The sequence below is a fragment of the Amorphotheca resinae genome, assembly GCF_003019875.1.
Source record: "Amorphotheca resinae ATCC 22711 unplaced genomic scaffold M430scaffold_8, whole genome shotgun sequence".
Lineage (NCBI taxonomy): Eukaryota > Fungi > Ascomycota > Leotiomycetes > Helotiales > Amorphothecaceae > Amorphotheca > Amorphotheca resinae.
In genome coordinates this window covers 1,820,831-1,841,156 of record NW_020194478.1, presented here as the reverse complement: position 1 = coordinate 1,841,156, position 20,326 = coordinate 1,820,831, and the positions used below count along the sequence as shown (strand labels likewise).

The following is a 20,326-nucleotide window of genomic DNA, read 5'->3' as shown; positions in this document are numbered from 1 at the left end:
ACCCTAACCCTAACCCTAACCCTAACCCTAACCCTAACCCTAACCCTAACCCTAACCCTAACCCTAACCCTAACCCTAACCCTAACCCTAACCCTAACCCTAACCCTAGGTCAGACCCTAGGTCAGAAATCATTGATATCTTGAAACACGTTTAATAGACATGAGGATCAATACATCATGACTCGAGAATGAAAAGAGAAGTACTAACCAGTGACTCATCTACGTTCGCACTTCCCAAGACAAGTAACCCTCCAGGGGAAGAACTCTCTAGGTTGTGAGCATTTCGTCCACGAACCGTTGGAAGAAGTTGAGCAAATAAGTAGCTCAATACCATTCGAAGACGAGCTTGAATATTTTGCAGGGCGAGATTAGAAGCATTGGTACCCCCATACACTTTGTACTTTGGAACATAGGAGGTTACCGAGGAGAATAGCGACACTATTGCTTTGTATGGGCCGTCGATGTTTAAATCAAGGTGATACGAGCCGATCTCTGTGGCAAGATTCTTTGATCGCGAGCGAGTCTCAGGGGAGCTGTTCTCCTGCATGCCCTATAAGAAGATTAGTGAGCGACTATCTACTCAATCTGGAAATGTCAGAGTTTCTTGATATGTTTCGGGAGGAAAAACATATCTTAAAACCCATAAGGACGTCTAAAATAGTAAAAGTAATTGTTCCTAGAGCACTTACTAGATAGGCGGTATGAAACAGTCGAGACGCAATCTCCTGCGAAGATTTTGGCACCCAAGAACTCGTCGACGGTTCGCCTACGATGTTCAATAGATCTTTTAGCACCTGAGGACTAGAAGGTGATAATGTCAGTATTATTAGGCCAAAAAGGAGTAGGTTCAAACATGATCACTAAATCGCGAAGCTTTGTTTCAGTGGTAACAACTTCACCGTTTAGAAATCGCACTAAGGAGTAGAAGATTTTTACGAACTTTTTACCCTTTGCAATGTCGCCATAGACAAGTCGACACATAGAGTGGACGATAACGGCGGTAGCACAAGAATCGATGCCTAGAAGCTTTTAGTAAGCATGCTCTGATTTGGGATCAACCAGAGGTGTAGAAAGTTTCCCGTGGGTATAAAAAGCGGTTTTATCCCGCAAGACATTTTCAAAGAAGCATTACGACATCTCCAAAGCTGAAGAACGTGTGAAAAAAGAGACAGTTTCCAGAAAATGGGATATACCTCCAGAAAGTGGGAGAAAGAAGCCCGCCTGTAGTAGAGGGATCAGTGGAAGCTCAGCAAAGATAGGAGCAAATATTATCTGTATATCAGGATGGACATGCCTGTTTGCACCTCCTTAAATAATCCCATAGCCAACACGCCGGCCCTAGACTGATTTCTTCTTCAGGGGTATGAAATCGCACGTCGCGGGGAGGTGAGGGCTGAACGAGTAAATCCACATCCTCTGGATCGCTCGACAGACTCATTTCAACTTCAACTCTCTCGTACGAAGGCTGTTTCGTGGCTTGGAGAGCTCTAGATTTGCTTGATCTATAAGATCTTACATCTTCGAGATCGACAGTTGCTGTGGAAGTTATTAATTTAGCATTGAAAGGATAACATATCTTAGGAGCAAATCATGTATTACAGTTCCAAGGACTGCCTAGGGAAGAACAATTCACAGTCAAAAATACGTACCTGTAACGACTTCAACATCGCTTAAGGAGAATTGGCAACCTTGACCAACTACGGCGCCATTGATAATGATCATAGCGGAGCCGTCATAGAACAATCCTGGATTCTTCAGTTAGAGTCATTGAATTTTGTGTAAACAGGAGTATCAGACGTGTCCTAGGAGATACAAAACATGTCTTTTAGAAGTGAATCACTAGACCTTTACTCGGCTGCAAATGTCCTCATTTCCCGGTCTCACTTCCCACCTTTAGTAAAAGATATGTCTTGCAGATCCTAGAACTGCCCCTAAACGATTCGCGAATTGAAAATATTTGCCCAGAAAATGTACTTACTATCACCGTCACAGCCCTTTTGATTGGCGTACAAATAGATCCCTCCCGCCTTCAAAGTTGCCTCCCGGATGAGGTCGAGTCTGGTATTCAACTTCCTAAGCTCGTGATGGGATCCAGAGCTATTAGATATAATCTCGCAACCGTCTAAACCAGCTCCAATATGAGGCGCTTTAGGTGTAAAAAGCTCCTCACAAGTCTCAGTACCCACGCATGAGTCTCTTGTGCTAATAAGAGCATCTCCAATACGTGTCTTCTTCTGGCCTACAATCTTTTGGATGCTCCTCGGTAGATAGAAGTCTTCGACGATCCGCTCCCCCTTCCAAGGACTAAAGTAACGCAATTCACGATAGCTGTAGAACAGTTAGCTATTGCTGGATATTCAGTTTGGCAATTACCCACTTTCCATCGTTAGCAAGCTATACAAGAGGACAATCAGTTAGCTTATTGGAAAATTCTATATTAGATGAGTTTACGTACACTTAGCTTAGGTCGGATCAGTAGGATCTCTTTGTTGTAGCTGATGATTCTGCAGTTGTATCGAACTAAGATTTTCTAGTTAGCATTACCTAGGTTAAAAGGGAAATTAAATATTAAGACGAGGATGCAGACTACAAAACATGCCTCAAAACTTCCAAACGTCATATAAGAGGGAATAGCTAGCCTTAATATATACGTACCATTTCGATGGGATACAGGCATGCCAATATCGAGCAAGATGTCCGAAGAAACCGGGTCTTGGAGGATCTCAGCCAGCGATTCCCAGCTATGCAGATAGAGATCACTCTCGAGGAAGTGGTCCAAACACCCGTAACCAGTAATTTCCAATTCTGGACCGATACGTAGTCTGTATAAGCGTGAGCATGAACTTTGAAGAGGTAGAGACTTGGGTATGCACGCAGGGAGGCTTTAGTGGTTGAATGTGCAATTGAAACAGGGCCTAAACTTCCACTAACCGCTGAGTCTTTGAGACAAGCTCGGAAGGTGAAGAGCGGAAGAAAAACTAGGTGCATCACGTTCAGGAAACTTACGATGATCCACGGTCTTTAGCAATTCTAATACTCTCTAGAATTCTCCTTTGGTTGCCTCGCGAAGGTTAGCCTTCGCTTCGTTCAACTATAGGGAGTCTCACCCTCGAAGTCCAAGCTCCACTAATAGGTCTCGCAGTTAGAAATCATGATCTCAAAAGAAAACAGCAGCTATGATTAACACGTGGTTCGTGAGCAAAATGATTTCCCCGACTCCCGGAACCGTTTGCAGCGTTGCCTTGCGTGAGATCAGTAGGAAAGCCTTCTCGGATACACACCTGATTCAAGCTACAGGTCGACAATACTACAAGATCTAAAATGAAGAATTCGAAATTAGCATAGAGCTATAATAAAGACTTCGGAAATAACATACGACCCATGTTCGTGTGAGGAGTTGCCGAAGTCAAAAGCTCAATAAAGTATTACTTGTGGTTGGAATGACTAGCAATTCTATTGTTGTAGGATAAGTGATGAGGTGCTGGTAGAGCAGGACAGCGATATTGAGTGTATGTCGGAGAGGGGATGACGACAGAAACATTTCAAAGTGGGTCATTCGAATTGTCATGACGTGTTTGATCTTCTAATGGCTTCTGAGGGTTTATAAATTGACTACTCTACTTGTAAATCAGTTAGTTAATATAAATTGTAAAAGATGCGCCTCGCGGTAAAGCGAAGCCAGCTCAGAGATGAGGTGGAATCTGTTATCCGACTGATGAAAATCGGAGGTCTTGGACGGTTCGTACAGTAATTGATGGTATTGCTTACCTACCGAGTCAAGAATCAAGAGGTTTAATTCTTGCTTGTGTTGTTATTATTAGTTCGTCTAAGGCAAGGAGAAGGAAGAGAGCGTCCGATTCTCTACCAAGTCAATTACTGTATAAAATGCAGGTATATGTTAGCCTCTCTAAGCTTCCGATATACTAGCAAGAGCCAATGGCCATTCAGGATAACAAGAATTCGGTGGGCCAATGGGCAAGGTTAACATATAAACCGGCCAGGGGGTGGGAGGAGGGATAGTAGTTTGTGGAGATGTGCGTTGACGGATGTGGTAAGGTTAATCTGAGGTAAGGTACCTTACCTGGGTATTGTATGAGAGTTTATCACGTGGTACTTACCTTAGGTAAGGTAAGGTAAGGCACCTTAGCATTGGTAAACTATTCCCTGGCCACCAAATAAGCTAGGAGCATCAACACTCTTGGCATACGGATTCGTCTCACATAAAGCCAGTAACTAGAAGGGTTGTCTTTGTACCAACTACCAGTCTAGCAGAACAACTGACGAGCACAGCATTCTTCCTGCGAAGGACCTTTCAAGGTCTCCCAGAAGCAGTTGAAAGGCTCACTATAAGCCCCATGCTAGATGGAGTCAATTAGACCGAACTCGGCATCCGTGGTGACTTCGTGGAGTCTAGAGTGTATGGTGAAATAAGAGATTGAACTGTCACTCGATTCAAGATCGCTCGCAGGCAGGTGGGAAGTGATGACCAATGAATACTAAATACAGTCAGCTGGGTTTTCATTTTGCATACAGTTGGTTAAGGAAGGTCAAGTTTCTGACCCGGGACGCTGAGAGTAAGAAACGCTACCATACCAATCTTACCAGTGACTGGAGTGCAAGCCACCCACAACTGGTAAGATGATTGGGAGTTCCATAATGCGTTCACTGGCCTGGCAGAGTTAAACAGGGATTCGCAGATTTAGTTTCTGTGCTGCTACAGGAGTGGAGGATGAGGCAGCAGAGGCAGAATCAAAAAGGATGATATGAGACTTGTTACCCTTCTAGAGAATGTAAGCAGATGTCCACCAAATCAGTGGGTAAAAGGGCTTTGTTTGTCAGCCAGAGCAAGCGGCAGTCAGGTCCCTCATAGGTAAGGTAGCATCAAACAAACAGGTACAGATTTCATAAGTAGTGCGAGAAAGCCAAGTCACGGGCATCAAGACAATTGTTATCGAGGCATTGAAACTCGCAACGCGCTCAGCATAAGACTTTTGCCAGTAGCTCTATTACTTGAATATAAAAGACCATCTTGACCACCAGGGTTTTTATTTCGTAGAGGGGCAAAGGATAAAATACGCCTCACTGCTAGCATGTATAGAACAAGAGCGGGGGAGCGAGAGTGAGAAGAAAGCAAGAAAGTAGCTCCAAAGCCCACACCAATCACAATCTAAAATCATACAACTTCCTAGGATTTGAGCTTCACGATATATACGGCTGAGCATACTGGAGTACGAATTATCTCTTCCAGGTGGCGTTGTAGCACTCCTAGCTACTGCTTGCAGCTCGCAAACTCACCACCGCAAATAAAAGGAGTTTTTACGAAACATGCGGCTTTTTCAGCCAAGGTACTTAGGGTTCAAATACGAAGGAGTTTCTTACGGGGCCAGACCCTTCAAATAAAAAAATCCCCCATTTCATTTCGAAAGCAAATATTGATTCCCAAAAGCAGGATGTGGGAGAGCTGAAAGTAGGGCAACAACATCGTTTGGATGCTTTGGAGTGTCCCCTTTAGAGCACTCACTACAGCTCCGTTCTTGTTTCTACTTGAAGTCCCGTCAACATTGCCACTCTGGCCTTCCAAAGGACAAAGAATCATAGGGAGAGATTTCCAATCAGACACTCGCCTCAAGTCATGGCTTTAACGCCCAAACGCCCTGGAATATCCACTGGGCAACCAGGAAGCCATTTGGTTATAGCTAAATGGAGAATGGCAGGAAATGGAATGTAAATCACGGCGACTGTACTTCAGACGCCATTCATGCACAATTATCATTTCTATTTTGTGAACGGATGCCGATCCCATGCCATCCGTCCATATGAAGGGTATCATCCATGCCAACGCCTCGGGTATGTCCTCACCCTTCCCGTTATGTTCGCAATCGTACCGCTGCTCGTAGCACACGTGGAATGTTATTTCCCAATGCTAGCCCTCTCATTGCAGACCCGAACGCCCTACCCAAATGCCCAGTACGATCCCAATGTTGCAATCAAGCCTCGACCCTCACCACAGAGCCCGCGGTCGCATTATCCGTCCATTCGAATTCTAGCCCAATGTCAGCATTGCTCTTCCTCGGGACTTTGAGAGTACCTACTCTGCCTGCACATAGGGCATTGTCCCTTTGAAGAATCCTGCTTGATCCACTCCACGATACAATGCTATGTACCTCTCAGCCTATTTTCCACCATCAATCACTATTCCACTCACCATATGGAAATTGTGTCCGCATTTCCCGGAGACTATTGTAATTCCAGTTAGAGAACAGTATATCGGCACGGAGAAGACGTAGGAAAACGTACGCAAGCTGCAGTCATCCCCTGGGTATTTGCACGTAGGGCATGTCCCGTCGAAATGCACCTGGCAGATTCCGCAGACATCGTCGTCGGGTATGTCCCATCTCCACGTCGCTACCGCGTTCCACCTTTGAATTTTGACTCTCATAACGGCGTTGGAATTATGGAAAACGAAGAGCTGTAGAAGCTATGGGCTCGTGGGTGCGAAGACTGGGAATGATGGGTGTTTACGAGAGTATAGGTACTTTTGGCGTTGGCGGCATGCGGCTGACTTCCATTTCCACGTGCTCACGTGAGAAGCTTAGCTTTATCAGCACGGGCCAAGGGTAGCTACCTTAACCTTACTAGATATCTATGACCTACCTATCCACCTCCTCCCACGTTCTCCCACCTCCTCACATGAAAATACACCAGACTCTTCTTCCCGACGAAAACAGCTCAAGTTATTTGTTTCTTCTAGGTCTTTGATATCCCGACCATTTTCAACGCTCTGCGAATAACCTCTTCACTCCTTGAAGCACCCCTTCTCATGCTTGCGTGATATCGCTCTGGTTGCACGCCATGGCGGCGGCTTCTTCTCTCCTCTCACGCTCGACCCTCTCCATCGCCCGCCGATCAACCACATCCTCCAGATGCCAATTCACAATGGCTACTCAACGTGGTCTCTCTTCCTACCTGGTAACGCCTAAAGAGCTCTCCGAAGCTCTCCAGAAAAACTCCCCATCGAAAATATCAACTGCACCCAAAACTGTCCCGCTCTGCGCGTCCTGGTTTCTACCCACCTCCCCCCTCAATGGCCTACAGACCTTTCGAGAAAAGCGCATCCCTGGCTCCCGCTTCTTCGACCTGGATAAAGTCAGCGACAAACGCTCTCCCTATCCGCACATGCTTCCGTCCGCTTCCGATTTCGCCAAGGCAATGAGTTCGCTGGGCATTCGGAGGGATGACACCGTGGTTGTTTATGACTCTCACGAGACAGGAATCTTCTCAGCGCCAAGAGTGGGATGGACGCTGAAGGCATTCGGTCACGACACTGTGCACGTGCTGAATAATTTCAAGTTATGGGTAGAAGAAGGATATCCTACTGAGAGCGGAGAGTTCTGGGACGTGGACACATGCGTTTACCCCATACCCGAGTTTGATTCCAACAAGCTTATTGAGTTTGAGGAGTTGAGGGAAGTCATCAAGGATTATAATAAAGAGGGTGCCGAGGGGGTGCAGATACTGGATGCAAGGCCCGAGGGGCGGTGGAGTGGCGCGGATCCAGAACCGAGACCTGGACTGGAGAGTGGACATATGCCAGGGAGTATTTCGGTGCCGATTTCTGAATTGTTGGATCCAACGACGAAGACGATCCTGCCGGGTGACAAGTTGAGGGAAATATTCGAGAAGAAGGGTGTGGATCCTAACAGGCCAATTGTTACTAGTTGTGGAACTGGGGTCACAGCTGCAGTTATCGATGCGGCACTGAGCGAGGCAGGGTATGGCGATGAGGGAAAAAGAAGACTATATGATGGAAGTTGGACGTGAGTTTCTTTTCTGCTCTTGGAAAACATGGACGCTGACTTTGGACAGGGAATGGGCACAACGCGTGAAACCTTCAGATGGATTAATAGTCAAGGAGGCGTGATTAGAGATGCTTTATACTCGATGGATTTGATCGGTTGCCTTTACTAGTGAATACCCCAGCCCTCTCTTTAAAACTCCGTGCTTAGCAAATGATGAACTGTTCAAGGGCGCTCCTAAACTTCTAAACTATATCATAAACCTCGTGCACACCACATCACTTGTTGCTCTTGAATAGGAAACCCTGGCTAACAGTATTGGAAAGGTAAGTCTCAATCCTCTCTTTTCATCTCATACAACCGCTATGCCAGCGCCATGTCCGGGCATAGAGCCTTTCAGCATTTATATAACTCAGGTATGATACATGGGAATAAGGTCAGGTAAAGGGTGTAGAGATCAAGGTTACTATAGAAATTCTGAATAGTTGCTTGAAACGTACATTGAGCTGGGGCTGAGAGACCAGCAACATGCCACGGAAGACACTTTGATATTAGGCACTATCTAATATACCTTACCCTCTCTTTATCATCACAGTGATTCATCAGCATTCGGGGAGCCATATAGTCCTAGATGCAATCAATATTAAGTATAAAGGGGGGGGGACGATAATTAGGTAAGCGGGATGTGGTAGGAACGCCAAGATTGTGTGGGCACGGACCACATTCTAATCGCGATTATCCGCAAAACTTCGAGAACTTTTTTTCTTGTATCTAGACCCTCGGATTGACGGTCGTTCCTCAAACACCATGGATATCCACCGCTGTCGATTCGTGCCTTACCCGCCATCTACAATTAATGTGCTAGCGTTCTCTCACTCCCACATTTCCAAGGATCAGAAAACGGCTCCTCCGAGACTCGCTGTAGGACGAGCGAACGGCGACATCGAAATCTGGAACCCGCAAAACGGATCATGGTTTCAAGAGACGATCATTCGAGGGGGACAGGATCGCAGCATTGATGGCCTTGTTTGGACACAGGATCCAACGGAGCAAGATGCACACGGCAGAACGATCATTGGGAAATCACGACTTTTCAGCATTGGATACACGACAACTGTCACAGAGTGGGATTTGGAGAATGGCCGGCCATTACGGCAAGCAAGTGGCAATCATGGAGATATATGGTGCCTAGCCGCACAGCCATTGCTTTCACACTCCCAGAAGGAGCTAAACGGCACATCAACTGGACACTGGGAGGGGCAGAGTCTCATAGCTGGTTGCACGGATGGCGCTCTCGTGTTATACTCGACAAAAGACGAAGACCTCCAATTGCAACGGATACTTGTTAGACCTTCTGCGAAGAAGGCTAAGATCATCAGTGTCACTTTCCAAGATCGCAATGTTGTCATTGCCGGCTGCACAGATAGCACAATTCGTGTATACGACATACGCAACGGCTCAAATTTGAGGACCATGTCACTCGGCGCTGGGTCAAAGGGAGGACCAAAAGAGATTATAGTATGGTCTGTCAAAGTTTTGCAGAATGGGAATATTGTCTCTGGTGACTCGACTGGTGAGCTGCGGATCTGGGATGGCAAGACATACACTTTGATGCAACGGGTAAAGGGCCACAAGCAAGATATTTTGAGTCTCGCGACAAGCTTTGACGGCTCCACGATTGTAAGCGGTGGTATGGATAGACGAACGGTGGTGTACAAGCGGGTTGGAAAAGGAAAAGGTCGATGGGCAGAAGTCGGGCACCGACGGTATCACAGCCATGATGTCAAAACAATGGCAAGTCTGGAGTACAAGGGAATGAGTGTTGTGGTATCTGGAGGTAAGGAGAACATCCTGTTTGGAGATCAACACTGACATTCACAGGTCCCGATGCCTCACCGACTGTCTTGCCCCTTCGCCAGTTCGGAATGGAGAACCAACGAGAGCTACCCTTTTTCCCCCAAGAGCCTCCCCTTCGAAGTGCACCGTCAAAACGACTCGTTATGTGTTTTTGGGATCGCGAGATCCATGTTTGGCGTCTGAATAAACCAGGACTCGAGTCAGATCAGAACCGGAAATTGGTTGCTAAAATCCTGATCAAAGGGGAAGCAAATATCACATCTGCAGCTTTGAGCGCTGATGGTAGTTTGATTGCTGCTTCAACAACAACGGATATCAAATTGTTTCAGCTCAAGTCACGGAATGCCGAAGAGGGCGATGCTCTTAGGGTTACAAAGGTCATGGTTCCAAGCAGCTTTTCCTCCGGAGCAAGGCTTGTTCAATTCTCACCAGACGCAAAGTGGCTTTGTATAATCCGCCCCGATTCTCGAATCGTGGTTGTACGTCTCATTAACTCCACGTCATCAGCCACAATCCATCCCCAATTCTCCAGACTCTCGCGAATAAACCGCCAGGTCGAGAAGCATGTCTTGCTAGGCGGTCTTGGATCTTACGATAGAACTATCACTCAAGCTGCCTTTTCGTCTGAAGGTAGAATCCTAGCGGTGAGCGACTTGGCAGGTCACATTGACACATTTGTCCTCTCTGGACAGGAAGATCTTAGTCAAGCGCCACCTGCTCTCGTTGATGAGGCCTCTTCATCCTCAGATTCTTCTGATGGTGAGGATTCTGGTTCAGAGGATGAAGGAGCTAAAACACAATTAATATTTGGCCAGCAGTGGAAACACAACCCCACGGCCTCTTTGCTTCCCAAACTCCACTCTGCACCAACGATCCTCTCGTTCCGACCCTCCACAGCACAGTTGACTAATGGTTTGACGAAAAGTCCTATCGCTACTCGGCACAATCCAAATCCCGTCTCTCACGAGTTTCAAACTGGTGAGGACAGATTACTTGTCGTTACAGCCACAAATGAGATTTTCGAATTCGAAGTCCTGAAGGGGGGCTTAAGTCCCTGGTCGCGCGTCAACCCAATCACGAGTTTCCCAGAAGAATTCCGGAAAATTCGTGATCTAGCACGAGGCTGTATTTGGGATGTCAGCGGGGCGAAAGAGAGAGTGTGGCTCTATGGCGCCGGCTGGTTATGGATGTTTGATCTCTCGCGAGACTTCCCCCAAACGATGGACACGAATGTAGAGATGAATGGGACCGTTAGTGGGAAAAAGAGGAAGAGAAATCACGGAAGAGAGAACACTTCAGGTGCAGGCTCCACTATTCCGGATAGGGAGCTTGGGACAGGTATTTCGAGGAAGATGCAGAGAATCATTCATGAAGAGGTCGATGAGATGGAGGATATTCCTTTCCACGATAAAGATGCTATGCATGTCGATTCAGATGCTGATGAAGATCAGAGTTCGACGTTGGAGCGATTACGGCGTGGAAATGAAGCGGAAGTGGCCAGGAAAGGAGTGGAGGACAGCAGTACAGGGCGACAGTGGTGGCGCACATTCAAATACAGGCCAATCCTCGGGATTTGCGTTGTTGGTGAGCAAGGCGGTAGTAATACAGGACCGGAAGTAGCTCTTGTTGAGAGGCCGATCTGGGAGGCTGATTTGGGACCCAGGTATTTTGGGGACCAAGAGTGGGAGAAAGGTAGTTTGTAAGAGAGGTACTGCAGTATGTTGCATTGGCACGGCGTTTTGAAGTCTCGAGTATGGGAAAAGTGCATGGAGATCTTGAGAGCGTATTTATCTATTCCATGAGTGGTTGATACCAACATCCTCTTCTCCAACTGGTTGCAAGTTGTACCTCTGTGAATGCTTCGTCGATCCTCTCTTATATGGCTACACTGTACCAAGGCGGTGCAACAGTGGTGCTTGATCACCCGTCTGATCTGCCTTTTCGTCGAGTTTCATATCCGCACGCAGAGAAGATTGCCCTCGTTATTTGGCTCTCAGCCCAGGCTATAGTTGGGCAGGTCTTTTCAGAAGTACCAGATGCACGACCAACGAAGTCTTGGGCGCTCAGTCATCACTTGTGTATCCATGGTCGGACGAAGCAATCTGATGCTCATCGGGTCATGATACGCCCCCCCCCCCTCCCCCCCTCCGGCAGAACAGAGTTTTCTGCCAGTACCTACCTAAATATTAGTATTACCTACAGTATAACACTAGGTATATTTTTAACGCTTTATTATACGTAAATAACAGCGCGCATATCACCTTAAGAGAGCCATATAAGGTAGAGAGCCATATAACAGTTTAAATAACAGTCTAAATCGTACGTTAAAAGTGAGTTATATACCTACCTTAAAGGCGAAGGCTTAGGCATTTAGATAGTCCTGTGGCCATTAGGTAATGATTATTAATATAAGAACAATACTATAATTTATAACTGTTATAGTACTATAACCGGATAATCATTTATTTAGATAATTATTTATTATTATTATTTTAGTGTTAAGGTAGCCTTTTTATCTAAGCTTATAGTCTATCTATACTCTTAGAAAGTAGGCCTCTTAAACTAAAAGTATAACCTAGTTATTAAAGTAGATAAGTATTATTAGTATAGTATAAGTATAAGTAAGGTAAAAAAGCTTAGTCTTTTTAAAGGTAAACTCTATTCTTCTTATATATAACTACTAGCTATATGTCTACTATACCTTTTTAAGGTACTAGTATATCTTTATTATATTATTACTAAAGGCTAGAAGGTTAAGGTTATTTATAAACCTTACTATAGTAAGGCTTATATATCTTTATAGCTATGTATATAAGCTAGTAGTATAAAGGTAGTAAATAAATTAGAGTTAGAATATACTAGATAGTGTCTTAAAAGCTATTTATAAGCTACTTAAGATACTCTAGATTAGAGTTTATTTAATATACTACTTAAGAGTATAAAAAAGAAAATCTGTTATAAGAAACCACTAACCTACTACGTAATAAGGCTAGTGGTTTCTTATAACACACCCTTAAATCTACGCCTGTTATGTCTTATCTACTAAAATCTAGCCTAAATTCTATACTACTTGTTATTCTACTAAGTAAGTTACTAAAAGAGGAAATAGAAATAGTAGACTAGTAAGATTTTACTACTACTGTTACTAAAAAAGAAAATAAAAATAGTAAACTAGTAAGTTTTTTACTGTCTTATTACTATAAAGGGAAATAAAAACAAGGAATTGTCTTAATTAAGTAATTAGAATAGCTATAGTATATAGATTTAATAGCTTTAAGAACTTAGTGTATTTAGGTTCTTTTAGAGCTTTAGTAAGCCTATTAGCTACTATCTCTTTTGTACGCTTAAACTATACCTTTATTTTACTTAGCGTAACTTACTCTTAAATATAGTAGTACTATATGTTAATGTATTTAGTTCTCTAGTAGATAACTAGGTTATCTATTAAGGCTAGAGATCTTTAATTATTACTATATATCTAAATCGTCTTAACGTCTTTAGAGTTAACGCCTAATTTATAGAATAGCTGTTTTAGCTAGGCAGCCTTTCTTATAGCGTTAGATAATACATAATACTTTGTTTTAGTTAATAATAGTACTACTACTTATAGACGCTTTAATCTAAAAGATATAGTACTCTTGTAGAAGTTAAACAAGTATCTAATAGTTAATCTACAAGTCTTAACATAGCTAGCGTAGTCTAAATTACTATATCTATATAACCTTTTTAACTACTTAGCGGGCCTTATAACAGATTACTAAACTATTAACGCTAGTTTTCTTCTTAAACACTTACTTACTACCTAGAACCTTAATCCTTTTTTAAAGGCTTAATCTCTTAACTAGACTTTATATATCGTTCTTTATAAGTAAGTTAAGTTTACTTTAAATAGTCTCTTTTTATTACTTAGACTTAGTACTACTAACTACCTCTTTATATATAATTAAGACGTTTTCTAGATCGTCTTTAACTATAGTCTAGTAAGTAGTATAGAACGCTATAGCTATAGCTAAATAAGCTAATTACTATACTTCTTATTTAGTATTATCTTTTATATCTCTTTCTTTAGTTATATAACGTAATTAGGATTAAGTTACTTAAGTAGATTTAAGGTTAATAAAACATATAAAGTCTTAAGCTTAAGCTAGAGCTTAAGCTACTGTCTTTAGCTTATTCTTTAAACTTTTTAAGCGCCTTTAGCTATACTTAATAGCTACTAAATTAAGTAATATAGTAGTTAACTAATCTTAGATCTGTTTTATAGTAAAGTTAGTATTAGCTAGTAGATTAATATTAGTAGTAGTAAAAGGCGGTTTCTTAGCTATTTTAGCTACTTTAGCTAGGTCTTAATGTTTAACTAGCTCTTAATCTTTAACCTTATCTACGTTCTTAGCGCTTGTTAAGTCTATAAGTAGATTAGTTAGTAAGTACGGCTTAGCTAATAGTAAACTACTGTCTAACACTTTTAATATAAAGCCTTTTTTATTAAATCTTACGTTTAAAGATCTAACGATTTTATAAGCTCTTAAGGGTATATAGTAGTAGTAAATATAGTAGCCTTTAAAACTAAAAAAGATCCCTTTTTTAGTATACTTAGTAAACTTTTTTAACTTAACCTATCTTTACTTTAGAATATAAATATATACCTTATAGCTAAGTACTTATAAGTAGGCTATAGACAGCTTGTTGTCTTAATTTAGGTATAACTAGTCTATAAAGGCTTAATATAAGGTTTTGTCCTTAATAACTAATATAGCTATTTTATTAATAATATAGATTATCTCTTTTAGTAACTCTAGCTATAGCTCTTTAAGAACGTTCTAGTTAATTATAGTAGATTATAGCTGTCTAACTATAATCTTGTTTATATAGATCTATACTAGTAAAGTTAGACTCTAGGCTTTTTTTTTTAAACGTAAAGTACTAGAGATAGTAACCCTCTAGTACTCTTATAGTAAGGCCCTAAAGATAGTAGCTTACTTAGTCCTTAACTACTAGTAGCTTAATTAATAATAGTACGCCTTATAGTAAGTACTTTACCTAAGGGTACTATAAACGTTCTACGACTTTATAGTAGTAATAAAGAGAGGTAAGAGTATACGTATACTAATCTATTAGCTACTATCTACTAGACAGTTCTTATAGTTCTATCTAGCTAAGCGCTACTTAGTAAAAGAGTTAAAAAGAGAGTAGCCCTAGCTAGTAGCTAGTACTTTACTAGTACCTTACTAGCGTCTTACTAGTATGTTTAGTATTACTAGGCTAGAAGGTTAAGTTCTAGTAAGGTAGTAATAAGGCCTTAGCGCCTTAGTAGCGCTATAATAAAGTATTTATAAAAGATAGTACATAGGTTTTTACTTAGCTTTAGTATAGTTTTACTATATAATTTATATAGTATAAAGGTTCTATATGTATTAGACATAAGTAGTAAGAATAATAATAATAATAATAATAATAATAATATAGTAGTATTACGTTAACTAGTGTCTATAAGGTAAAAAGGATTTAAGTTAAAGAGACTATACTATATACTCTTAAGTAACTAAGTATATCTAAGATTATTAAAAGAAAGCTCTTATACTTATAAAAAAGTAAGTACTTCTTAAGGGCGTCTACTAAAAAGACAAGTAGTATAGCTAAGGTAGTGCCTTACTAGTACACTAGTAAGCTATTATATTAGGACTATTATACCTTCTAGTTCTCTTATAAGGGCTACCTTAACGCTATTAAACAAAAGTTTACTACCTAGTAGTTTACGCTTACTAGGCTTACTATATTAGTATAGAGATATAGCTTACTATATATAAGGAAGATCTATACAAAAGTAATCTAGAGTACTATAGTATATAGTATAAGGGTCTAGTACTACCTCTTTAGATAACAAGTAAAGAAGATTATAAAAGACTTCTTTATAAAGTAGTTATAGTACTTTTACGTTATTATAAGGGCGTACTAGGTAACGCTTATCTAGTTCTTTAAGTCTAAAATAGCTATACTCTTACTTAACCTTTACCTTAATAAGTAAGTAGTAGACTTTAAGTATTATCTTAAACGTATAAGTAAAAGTAAACTTATATAGTCTGTCTATAATAAGGTTACGACCTGTCTTTAATAATACTAGAGATAACACTATAGTACTACTATAGTACTACCTTATATATTACTTAAGTATAAGGTAAGCTAAGCTATATAGATAAAGGACTAGTATAAGGACTCTTCTCTAAAAGAGACTTTTTATCTAAGCTTCTAATTTATCTATACTTTAAGAAAGTAGGCCTCTTAGACTAAAGGTATAACCTGGCTGTTAAGGTAGACTAGTATTATTAGTATAGTATAAGTATAAGTAAGGTAAAAGAGCTTACTCTTTTTAAGGACAAACTTTATCTCTCTTATACACGACTACTAGCTATATGTCTACTACGCTTCTTTAAGGTACTAGTGTGTCTCTACTATATTCTTTCTAAATACTAGAAGGTTAAGGTCGTTAGTAAACCCTACTATAATAAGGCCTATATGTCTCTATAGTAGTGTATATAAGCTAGTAGTATAAAGAAAAAAGAAGATAAAAGAAAAGGGCAAACCTTATAGTACCCTTATAGTAACCTCTTAAGGTAGCGCTACCTCTTTATTAAAGAAGAGGCTAGCTGTCTAGTTAGCTAGAAAGCTCTGTACTTACTATATAACTTATATAAAGAACCTTATACGTTAGAAGGTATAAAGAAGTCGTATATAGTTTACTATATTAAAGGCGCCTTTAATATTAAGTTAGAGAAGAGACGTAATAGCCTTATAGCTTTACGTTATATATATTGTGTTAACTACTATCTTAACTACTAGGTTAGTTAACTATTAAGGCCGGTTTCTTATCTACGTCTCTAAGAAGAGTCCTTATAACTCTATAGTGTTAGTAACGTACTAGCTAATAACTAACTTAATTACTTTACTTATCGCGTTTAAGAGTAAGATTAGCCTATAGGCCCTAGCTATATACTACTGTTTAAGGGTCTTTCTAGGTTTATATAGTACTACTACCTTTACTACTTTAAACTATATAAGGAAGTACCTTAGTTAGAGGCTTATAGTCGCTATTACTATAAGAAGCTTAGCTAAGAGGCGTCTATACGCCTTAAGGAAGCTAATAAGTAGTATGTCCGGCCCTAGTACCTTTTACGTACTTGTCTTCTAAAGGACGTCTATAATCTCTACTTCTATTATAGTATTATTAATAGTAAACCGCTAGTATTATTTATCTTAGACGTCTAAAACAACGTTACTAAGATTAGCTACTAATTCTAGAAAGAACTGTCGGCCTAATACTACTACTTTATTATAGTAGCTTGTAGCTAGTACCTTCTTATTAGCGCCCTTAAGAAGTAGAAGTAAGGCTAGTTCTAGAGGTACGTAGCTATAAAGCCTAGCCTACCTCTTAAGGCTCTAGAGTTAGTATTAGTCCTTTAAGGTAGTAGTAAGGGCGCTATACTAGCTTCTAGTCTTTACGTCTTAGATCGTATAGAGCTAGTAAGTACTAGCCTATTAGAGTACGCGCTAATAGTGTTTAGTTAGAGTAGTAGTATACTAATAGTACGCTACCTGTACTTATTAGATAGTGTTAAAGACCTTACTATTCTACTAGAGTTCGGCCTACCCTTAGTTAACCTTCTTCTTTAAGGTAGATATGTTTATAATACGTATAAGCTAAGAAGTAAGTAAGTTAACTACCTTATTAAGCTTATAAAGAGTGTTAGACGTCTCTAATAAGAGACAGAGCCTCCCGGCCTTAATCGTTACTAGTTTATAGTCTATTAAGGTCTAGCTCTATCCTAGTACCTTTACGGCTCTCTTATAGCGATCTCTTACTTAAGTAATAACCTTAATTAGCTAAGTATAGTAGTTAGATCCCTTATACCTTAGGTTACTTTAGTAAGTATACTAGAGCGTTACTATAGCCTACGTATAGTCGATCGTTAAGTCCTGTTTACTATATTACTTTTAGGTTAGCTCTTCTTAAGGCGTATATAGTAAGAGCTACTACTTATAGGCTAGACAAAGAAGGGTCTCTAATTTAAGGGTAGTCTTACTAGCTCTATTCTAGAGTAAGTAGTAAAGGTTTATATTACTTATAACGATCTACGGCCTCTTTAGGTCTTTCTTAACAAGTCGCTAGAGAAGGCTAGTCTAGCCTAAGGAGTTAGGAATTAATAAGTATATTAACTAGATAGTAATACCTTATAAAGTAACGTAATACTAGTCGACGCTAGTCTCTACTACTTAAGTAAGAAGTAGATACTACTTATAAACGTAGATAACTATACGGCCTTTACTCTTGTAGACCTACTAGTACTTTACTTATACTAAGTAGTAGACTATCTTTGTCTATTTGTTATACTATAGCTTCTAGATTACTATAACGTTAGCTTTACGGCTATTATAAAGTACTATTAAGGTAAGGCTGTTCTTTCTTATAGTGTTCTAGTATACTATTATTAATTTTATTACTAAGAGTCTAGGATCTATAAGTCTTACGTTACAAAAGGGTCGCTAGACCCTTAGTTAGTTCCTTAGCTTAACATCTCTATAATATTGTAGCTTTAAACCGTTACTATATCTAGCGCCCTAATAAAAAGGCGCCTACGCCTTACTAGAGTCTTTAATATAGGCCTCTTACTATTACTTATCTATAGTCTCTTAGGTACTATAATCTAGTAGCTATCGTCGCTATCTTATAAGGATACTAGTATAACGCTAGGTACCTAGCTAGTAAAGCTACTCTTTAATACCTTAAACTATCTAGGCCTTTATTAGTATATAGTATATATATACCTACTCTTTTACCTTAAGGGCCCTAAGATACTAACGGTCTTAAGCCGTATATAGTCTACTATAGTTAATGTATCTCTTTTTACTATTAAGTTAAGGGCATTCTTCTTTACTCTAGAAGTGTACTACTCTTACGTAGTAGCTATACTAGGCCTAGTTCTTATAAAAGTGTCTAATATAGCTAAACTAGTAGTATTAAAAGTATCGTTAGATTTATAGGTCTACTAAAAATAGTTTATAGTTAAAGATCTAGGCTTACTAGATTAGTCCTTTATTATATAAGCGTGTCGCTACCTTAGCGCTCTAGAAGTATAGTACTACTATTATAAACTTTATAGTAAGGGCCTTAATAGGCTTAACCTTAACCTTTATAACGTATAGTACGTAAGCCTAGATCTTAGCTAGTAACGTACTAGGCTTAACCCGGGTAATCCGGTCTACTAGTAGACCCTTTACGATTACTATAAATTCGCTCTTATAAAGCTAGGCTATAGGCCTAAACGCTCTTTATACCTAGCCCTAGTCTTATATTATACTCTTTAGTATAAAATCCTTAAAGGTAAGTATAGTGTTACTACTAAGTAACTAGTAGGTCGCTACTACCTTAAGGCTCTTAATCGTAGTATTAGTTATAGCTACTACCTTAATAGTACTATAGCGTACTAGGTCCTTTACTTGTCTATCTACCCTAATCTAAAGTTCCTTAATTCTCTTCTCTAGTATAACCTATACTCTTACTAGGCGTTAGCCTACTACTACTACGTAAGTAGCCTAAAGAGGTACCGCTACTACTAGCCTCTAGAAGGCCTTCTTTAACATCGTTTGTAGCTACCTAATCGTTACTAGGTCGTTATCTAAAAGGGTCTTAAGGGTTTATAAGAGGGTCGTCGTTTTTACTATTACTATTACTATTATAGTAATAAGGTCGTATAAGAGACACAAGACCTCTTCTTTCTTACTTAGTATTATACAAGCCTTAATTTTTTGTTTAATCTTCTTTATCTTGTTATTATTACTATTCTTACTGTTTACTAGCTCTTTACTACTACTTTTAGTTAGGGTATAAGAGTACTAGCTCTTACTTATAAGCAGGTAGTACTAGCTCTACTTAAGACTAGTATACCTACTATCTGTTACTATAGGCTTACTTATAGTCTACTAGTACTCTAGAGAGTATCTAAAGGTACTAATTTTGATTCTAACGTTTGTTTTTAAGTTTTCGGGATAGTAAGGGCGTAGACGACTATTATAAAAATTTTTTTAGAAAAATTTTTTTTTTTTTTTTCTACTTAATATATTAGTTATAAAGATTAAAGACAAAGCTTAAGTAAAAGATAGTAGATTAGTACTCTTATTAGTATTATTATATAGTAAAAAGCTAGATAATAAAGATAATAAAGAAAAGGGTAAAAGTAAGGATAAGAATAAGAAAAAGCTTAAGAAAAAGTAGTACTATTACTATAGTAAGCTTTATATTATAAAAGATAAAGATAATTACTAGACTATGTTTTTAAAAAAGTGTCTAAAGAAAGGCGTTAAGAAAGACTCTTTAAAGAACACTATATTACTTTATATAGTAAGTAATTAGTAGCCTTAGATTAATAGTATACTAGGCCTTAAAGCGTTAAAGGTAGTACTTAGATTAGCTACTTAAAAAGAGTTCTAAAAAGAAAACTAGTACTTAGATATAAGAGTAACTTACTATATATATAATAATAAGTCGATCTTTTATAGCTTTAAAGTAACTAAGTAGTTATAGCTTGTTCTAATAAGTACTAGGCTAATCTAACTAAAGGATTATAGTAATATTATTCTAAAGGCTAAAGTAAAAAGTAATTAGTATTATAAACTATAGC

At 39.6% G+C, this 20,326-nt stretch overlaps 4 protein-coding genes across 4 annotated transcripts; 2 read left to right on the top strand and 2 right to left on the bottom strand.

The window, feature by feature from the left end:
* Positions 1–175: 175 nt before the first annotated feature.
* M430DRAFT_277694 (hypothetical protein) lies at positions 176–3,314 on the bottom strand (the record flags this gene model as incomplete). The annotated part of the gene is made up of 12 exons (XM_024865714.1): positions 176–550; positions 690–801; positions 941–1,019; positions 1,291–1,536; positions 1,650–1,745; positions 1,979–2,328; positions 2,378–2,394; positions 2,456–2,520; positions 2,656–2,822; positions 3,007–3,061; positions 3,108–3,126; positions 3,282–3,314. Coding segments are annotated over 12 exons (1,614 nt in total), but the record flags the coding sequence as incomplete, so codon positions are not given.
* Positions 3,315–5,749: 2,435 nt separating this feature from the next.
* M430DRAFT_124343 (hypothetical protein) lies at positions 5,750–6,520 on the bottom strand. The gene is made up of 4 exons (XM_024861914.1): positions 6,298–6,520; positions 6,206–6,237; positions 6,093–6,156; positions 5,750–6,043 (listed from the first exon to the last, which is right to left on the bottom strand). Exons 1-4 carry the CDS (start codon positions 6,437–6,439, stop codon positions 5,988–5,990), a joined length of 294 nt encoding a protein of 97 aa, XP_024719986.1. The 5' UTR covers positions 6,440–6,520; the 3' UTR covers positions 5,750–5,987.
* A 132-nt stretch (positions 6,521–6,652) lies between these two features.
* Positions 6,653–8,036, top strand: M430DRAFT_260667 (hypothetical protein). The gene is made up of 2 exons (XM_024865343.1): positions 6,653–7,967; positions 8,027–8,036. The coding sequence occupies exon 1, from the start codon at positions 6,853–6,855 to the stop codon at positions 7,819–7,821; it is 969 nt and encodes a 322-aa protein (XP_024719985.1). The 5' UTR covers positions 6,653–6,852; the 3' UTR covers positions 7,822–7,967; positions 8,027–8,036.
* A 567-nt stretch (positions 8,037–8,603) lies between these two features.
* Positions 8,604–11,356, top strand: M430DRAFT_104807 (hypothetical protein; the record flags this gene model as incomplete). The annotated part of the gene is made up of 2 exons (XM_024860957.1): positions 8,604–9,633; positions 9,678–11,356. The coding sequence occupies 2 exons, from the start codon at positions 8,604–8,606 to the stop codon at positions 11,354–11,356; spliced, it is 2,709 nt and encodes a 902-aa protein (XP_024719984.1).
* Between the last annotated feature and the right edge of the window lie 8,970 nt (positions 11,357–20,326).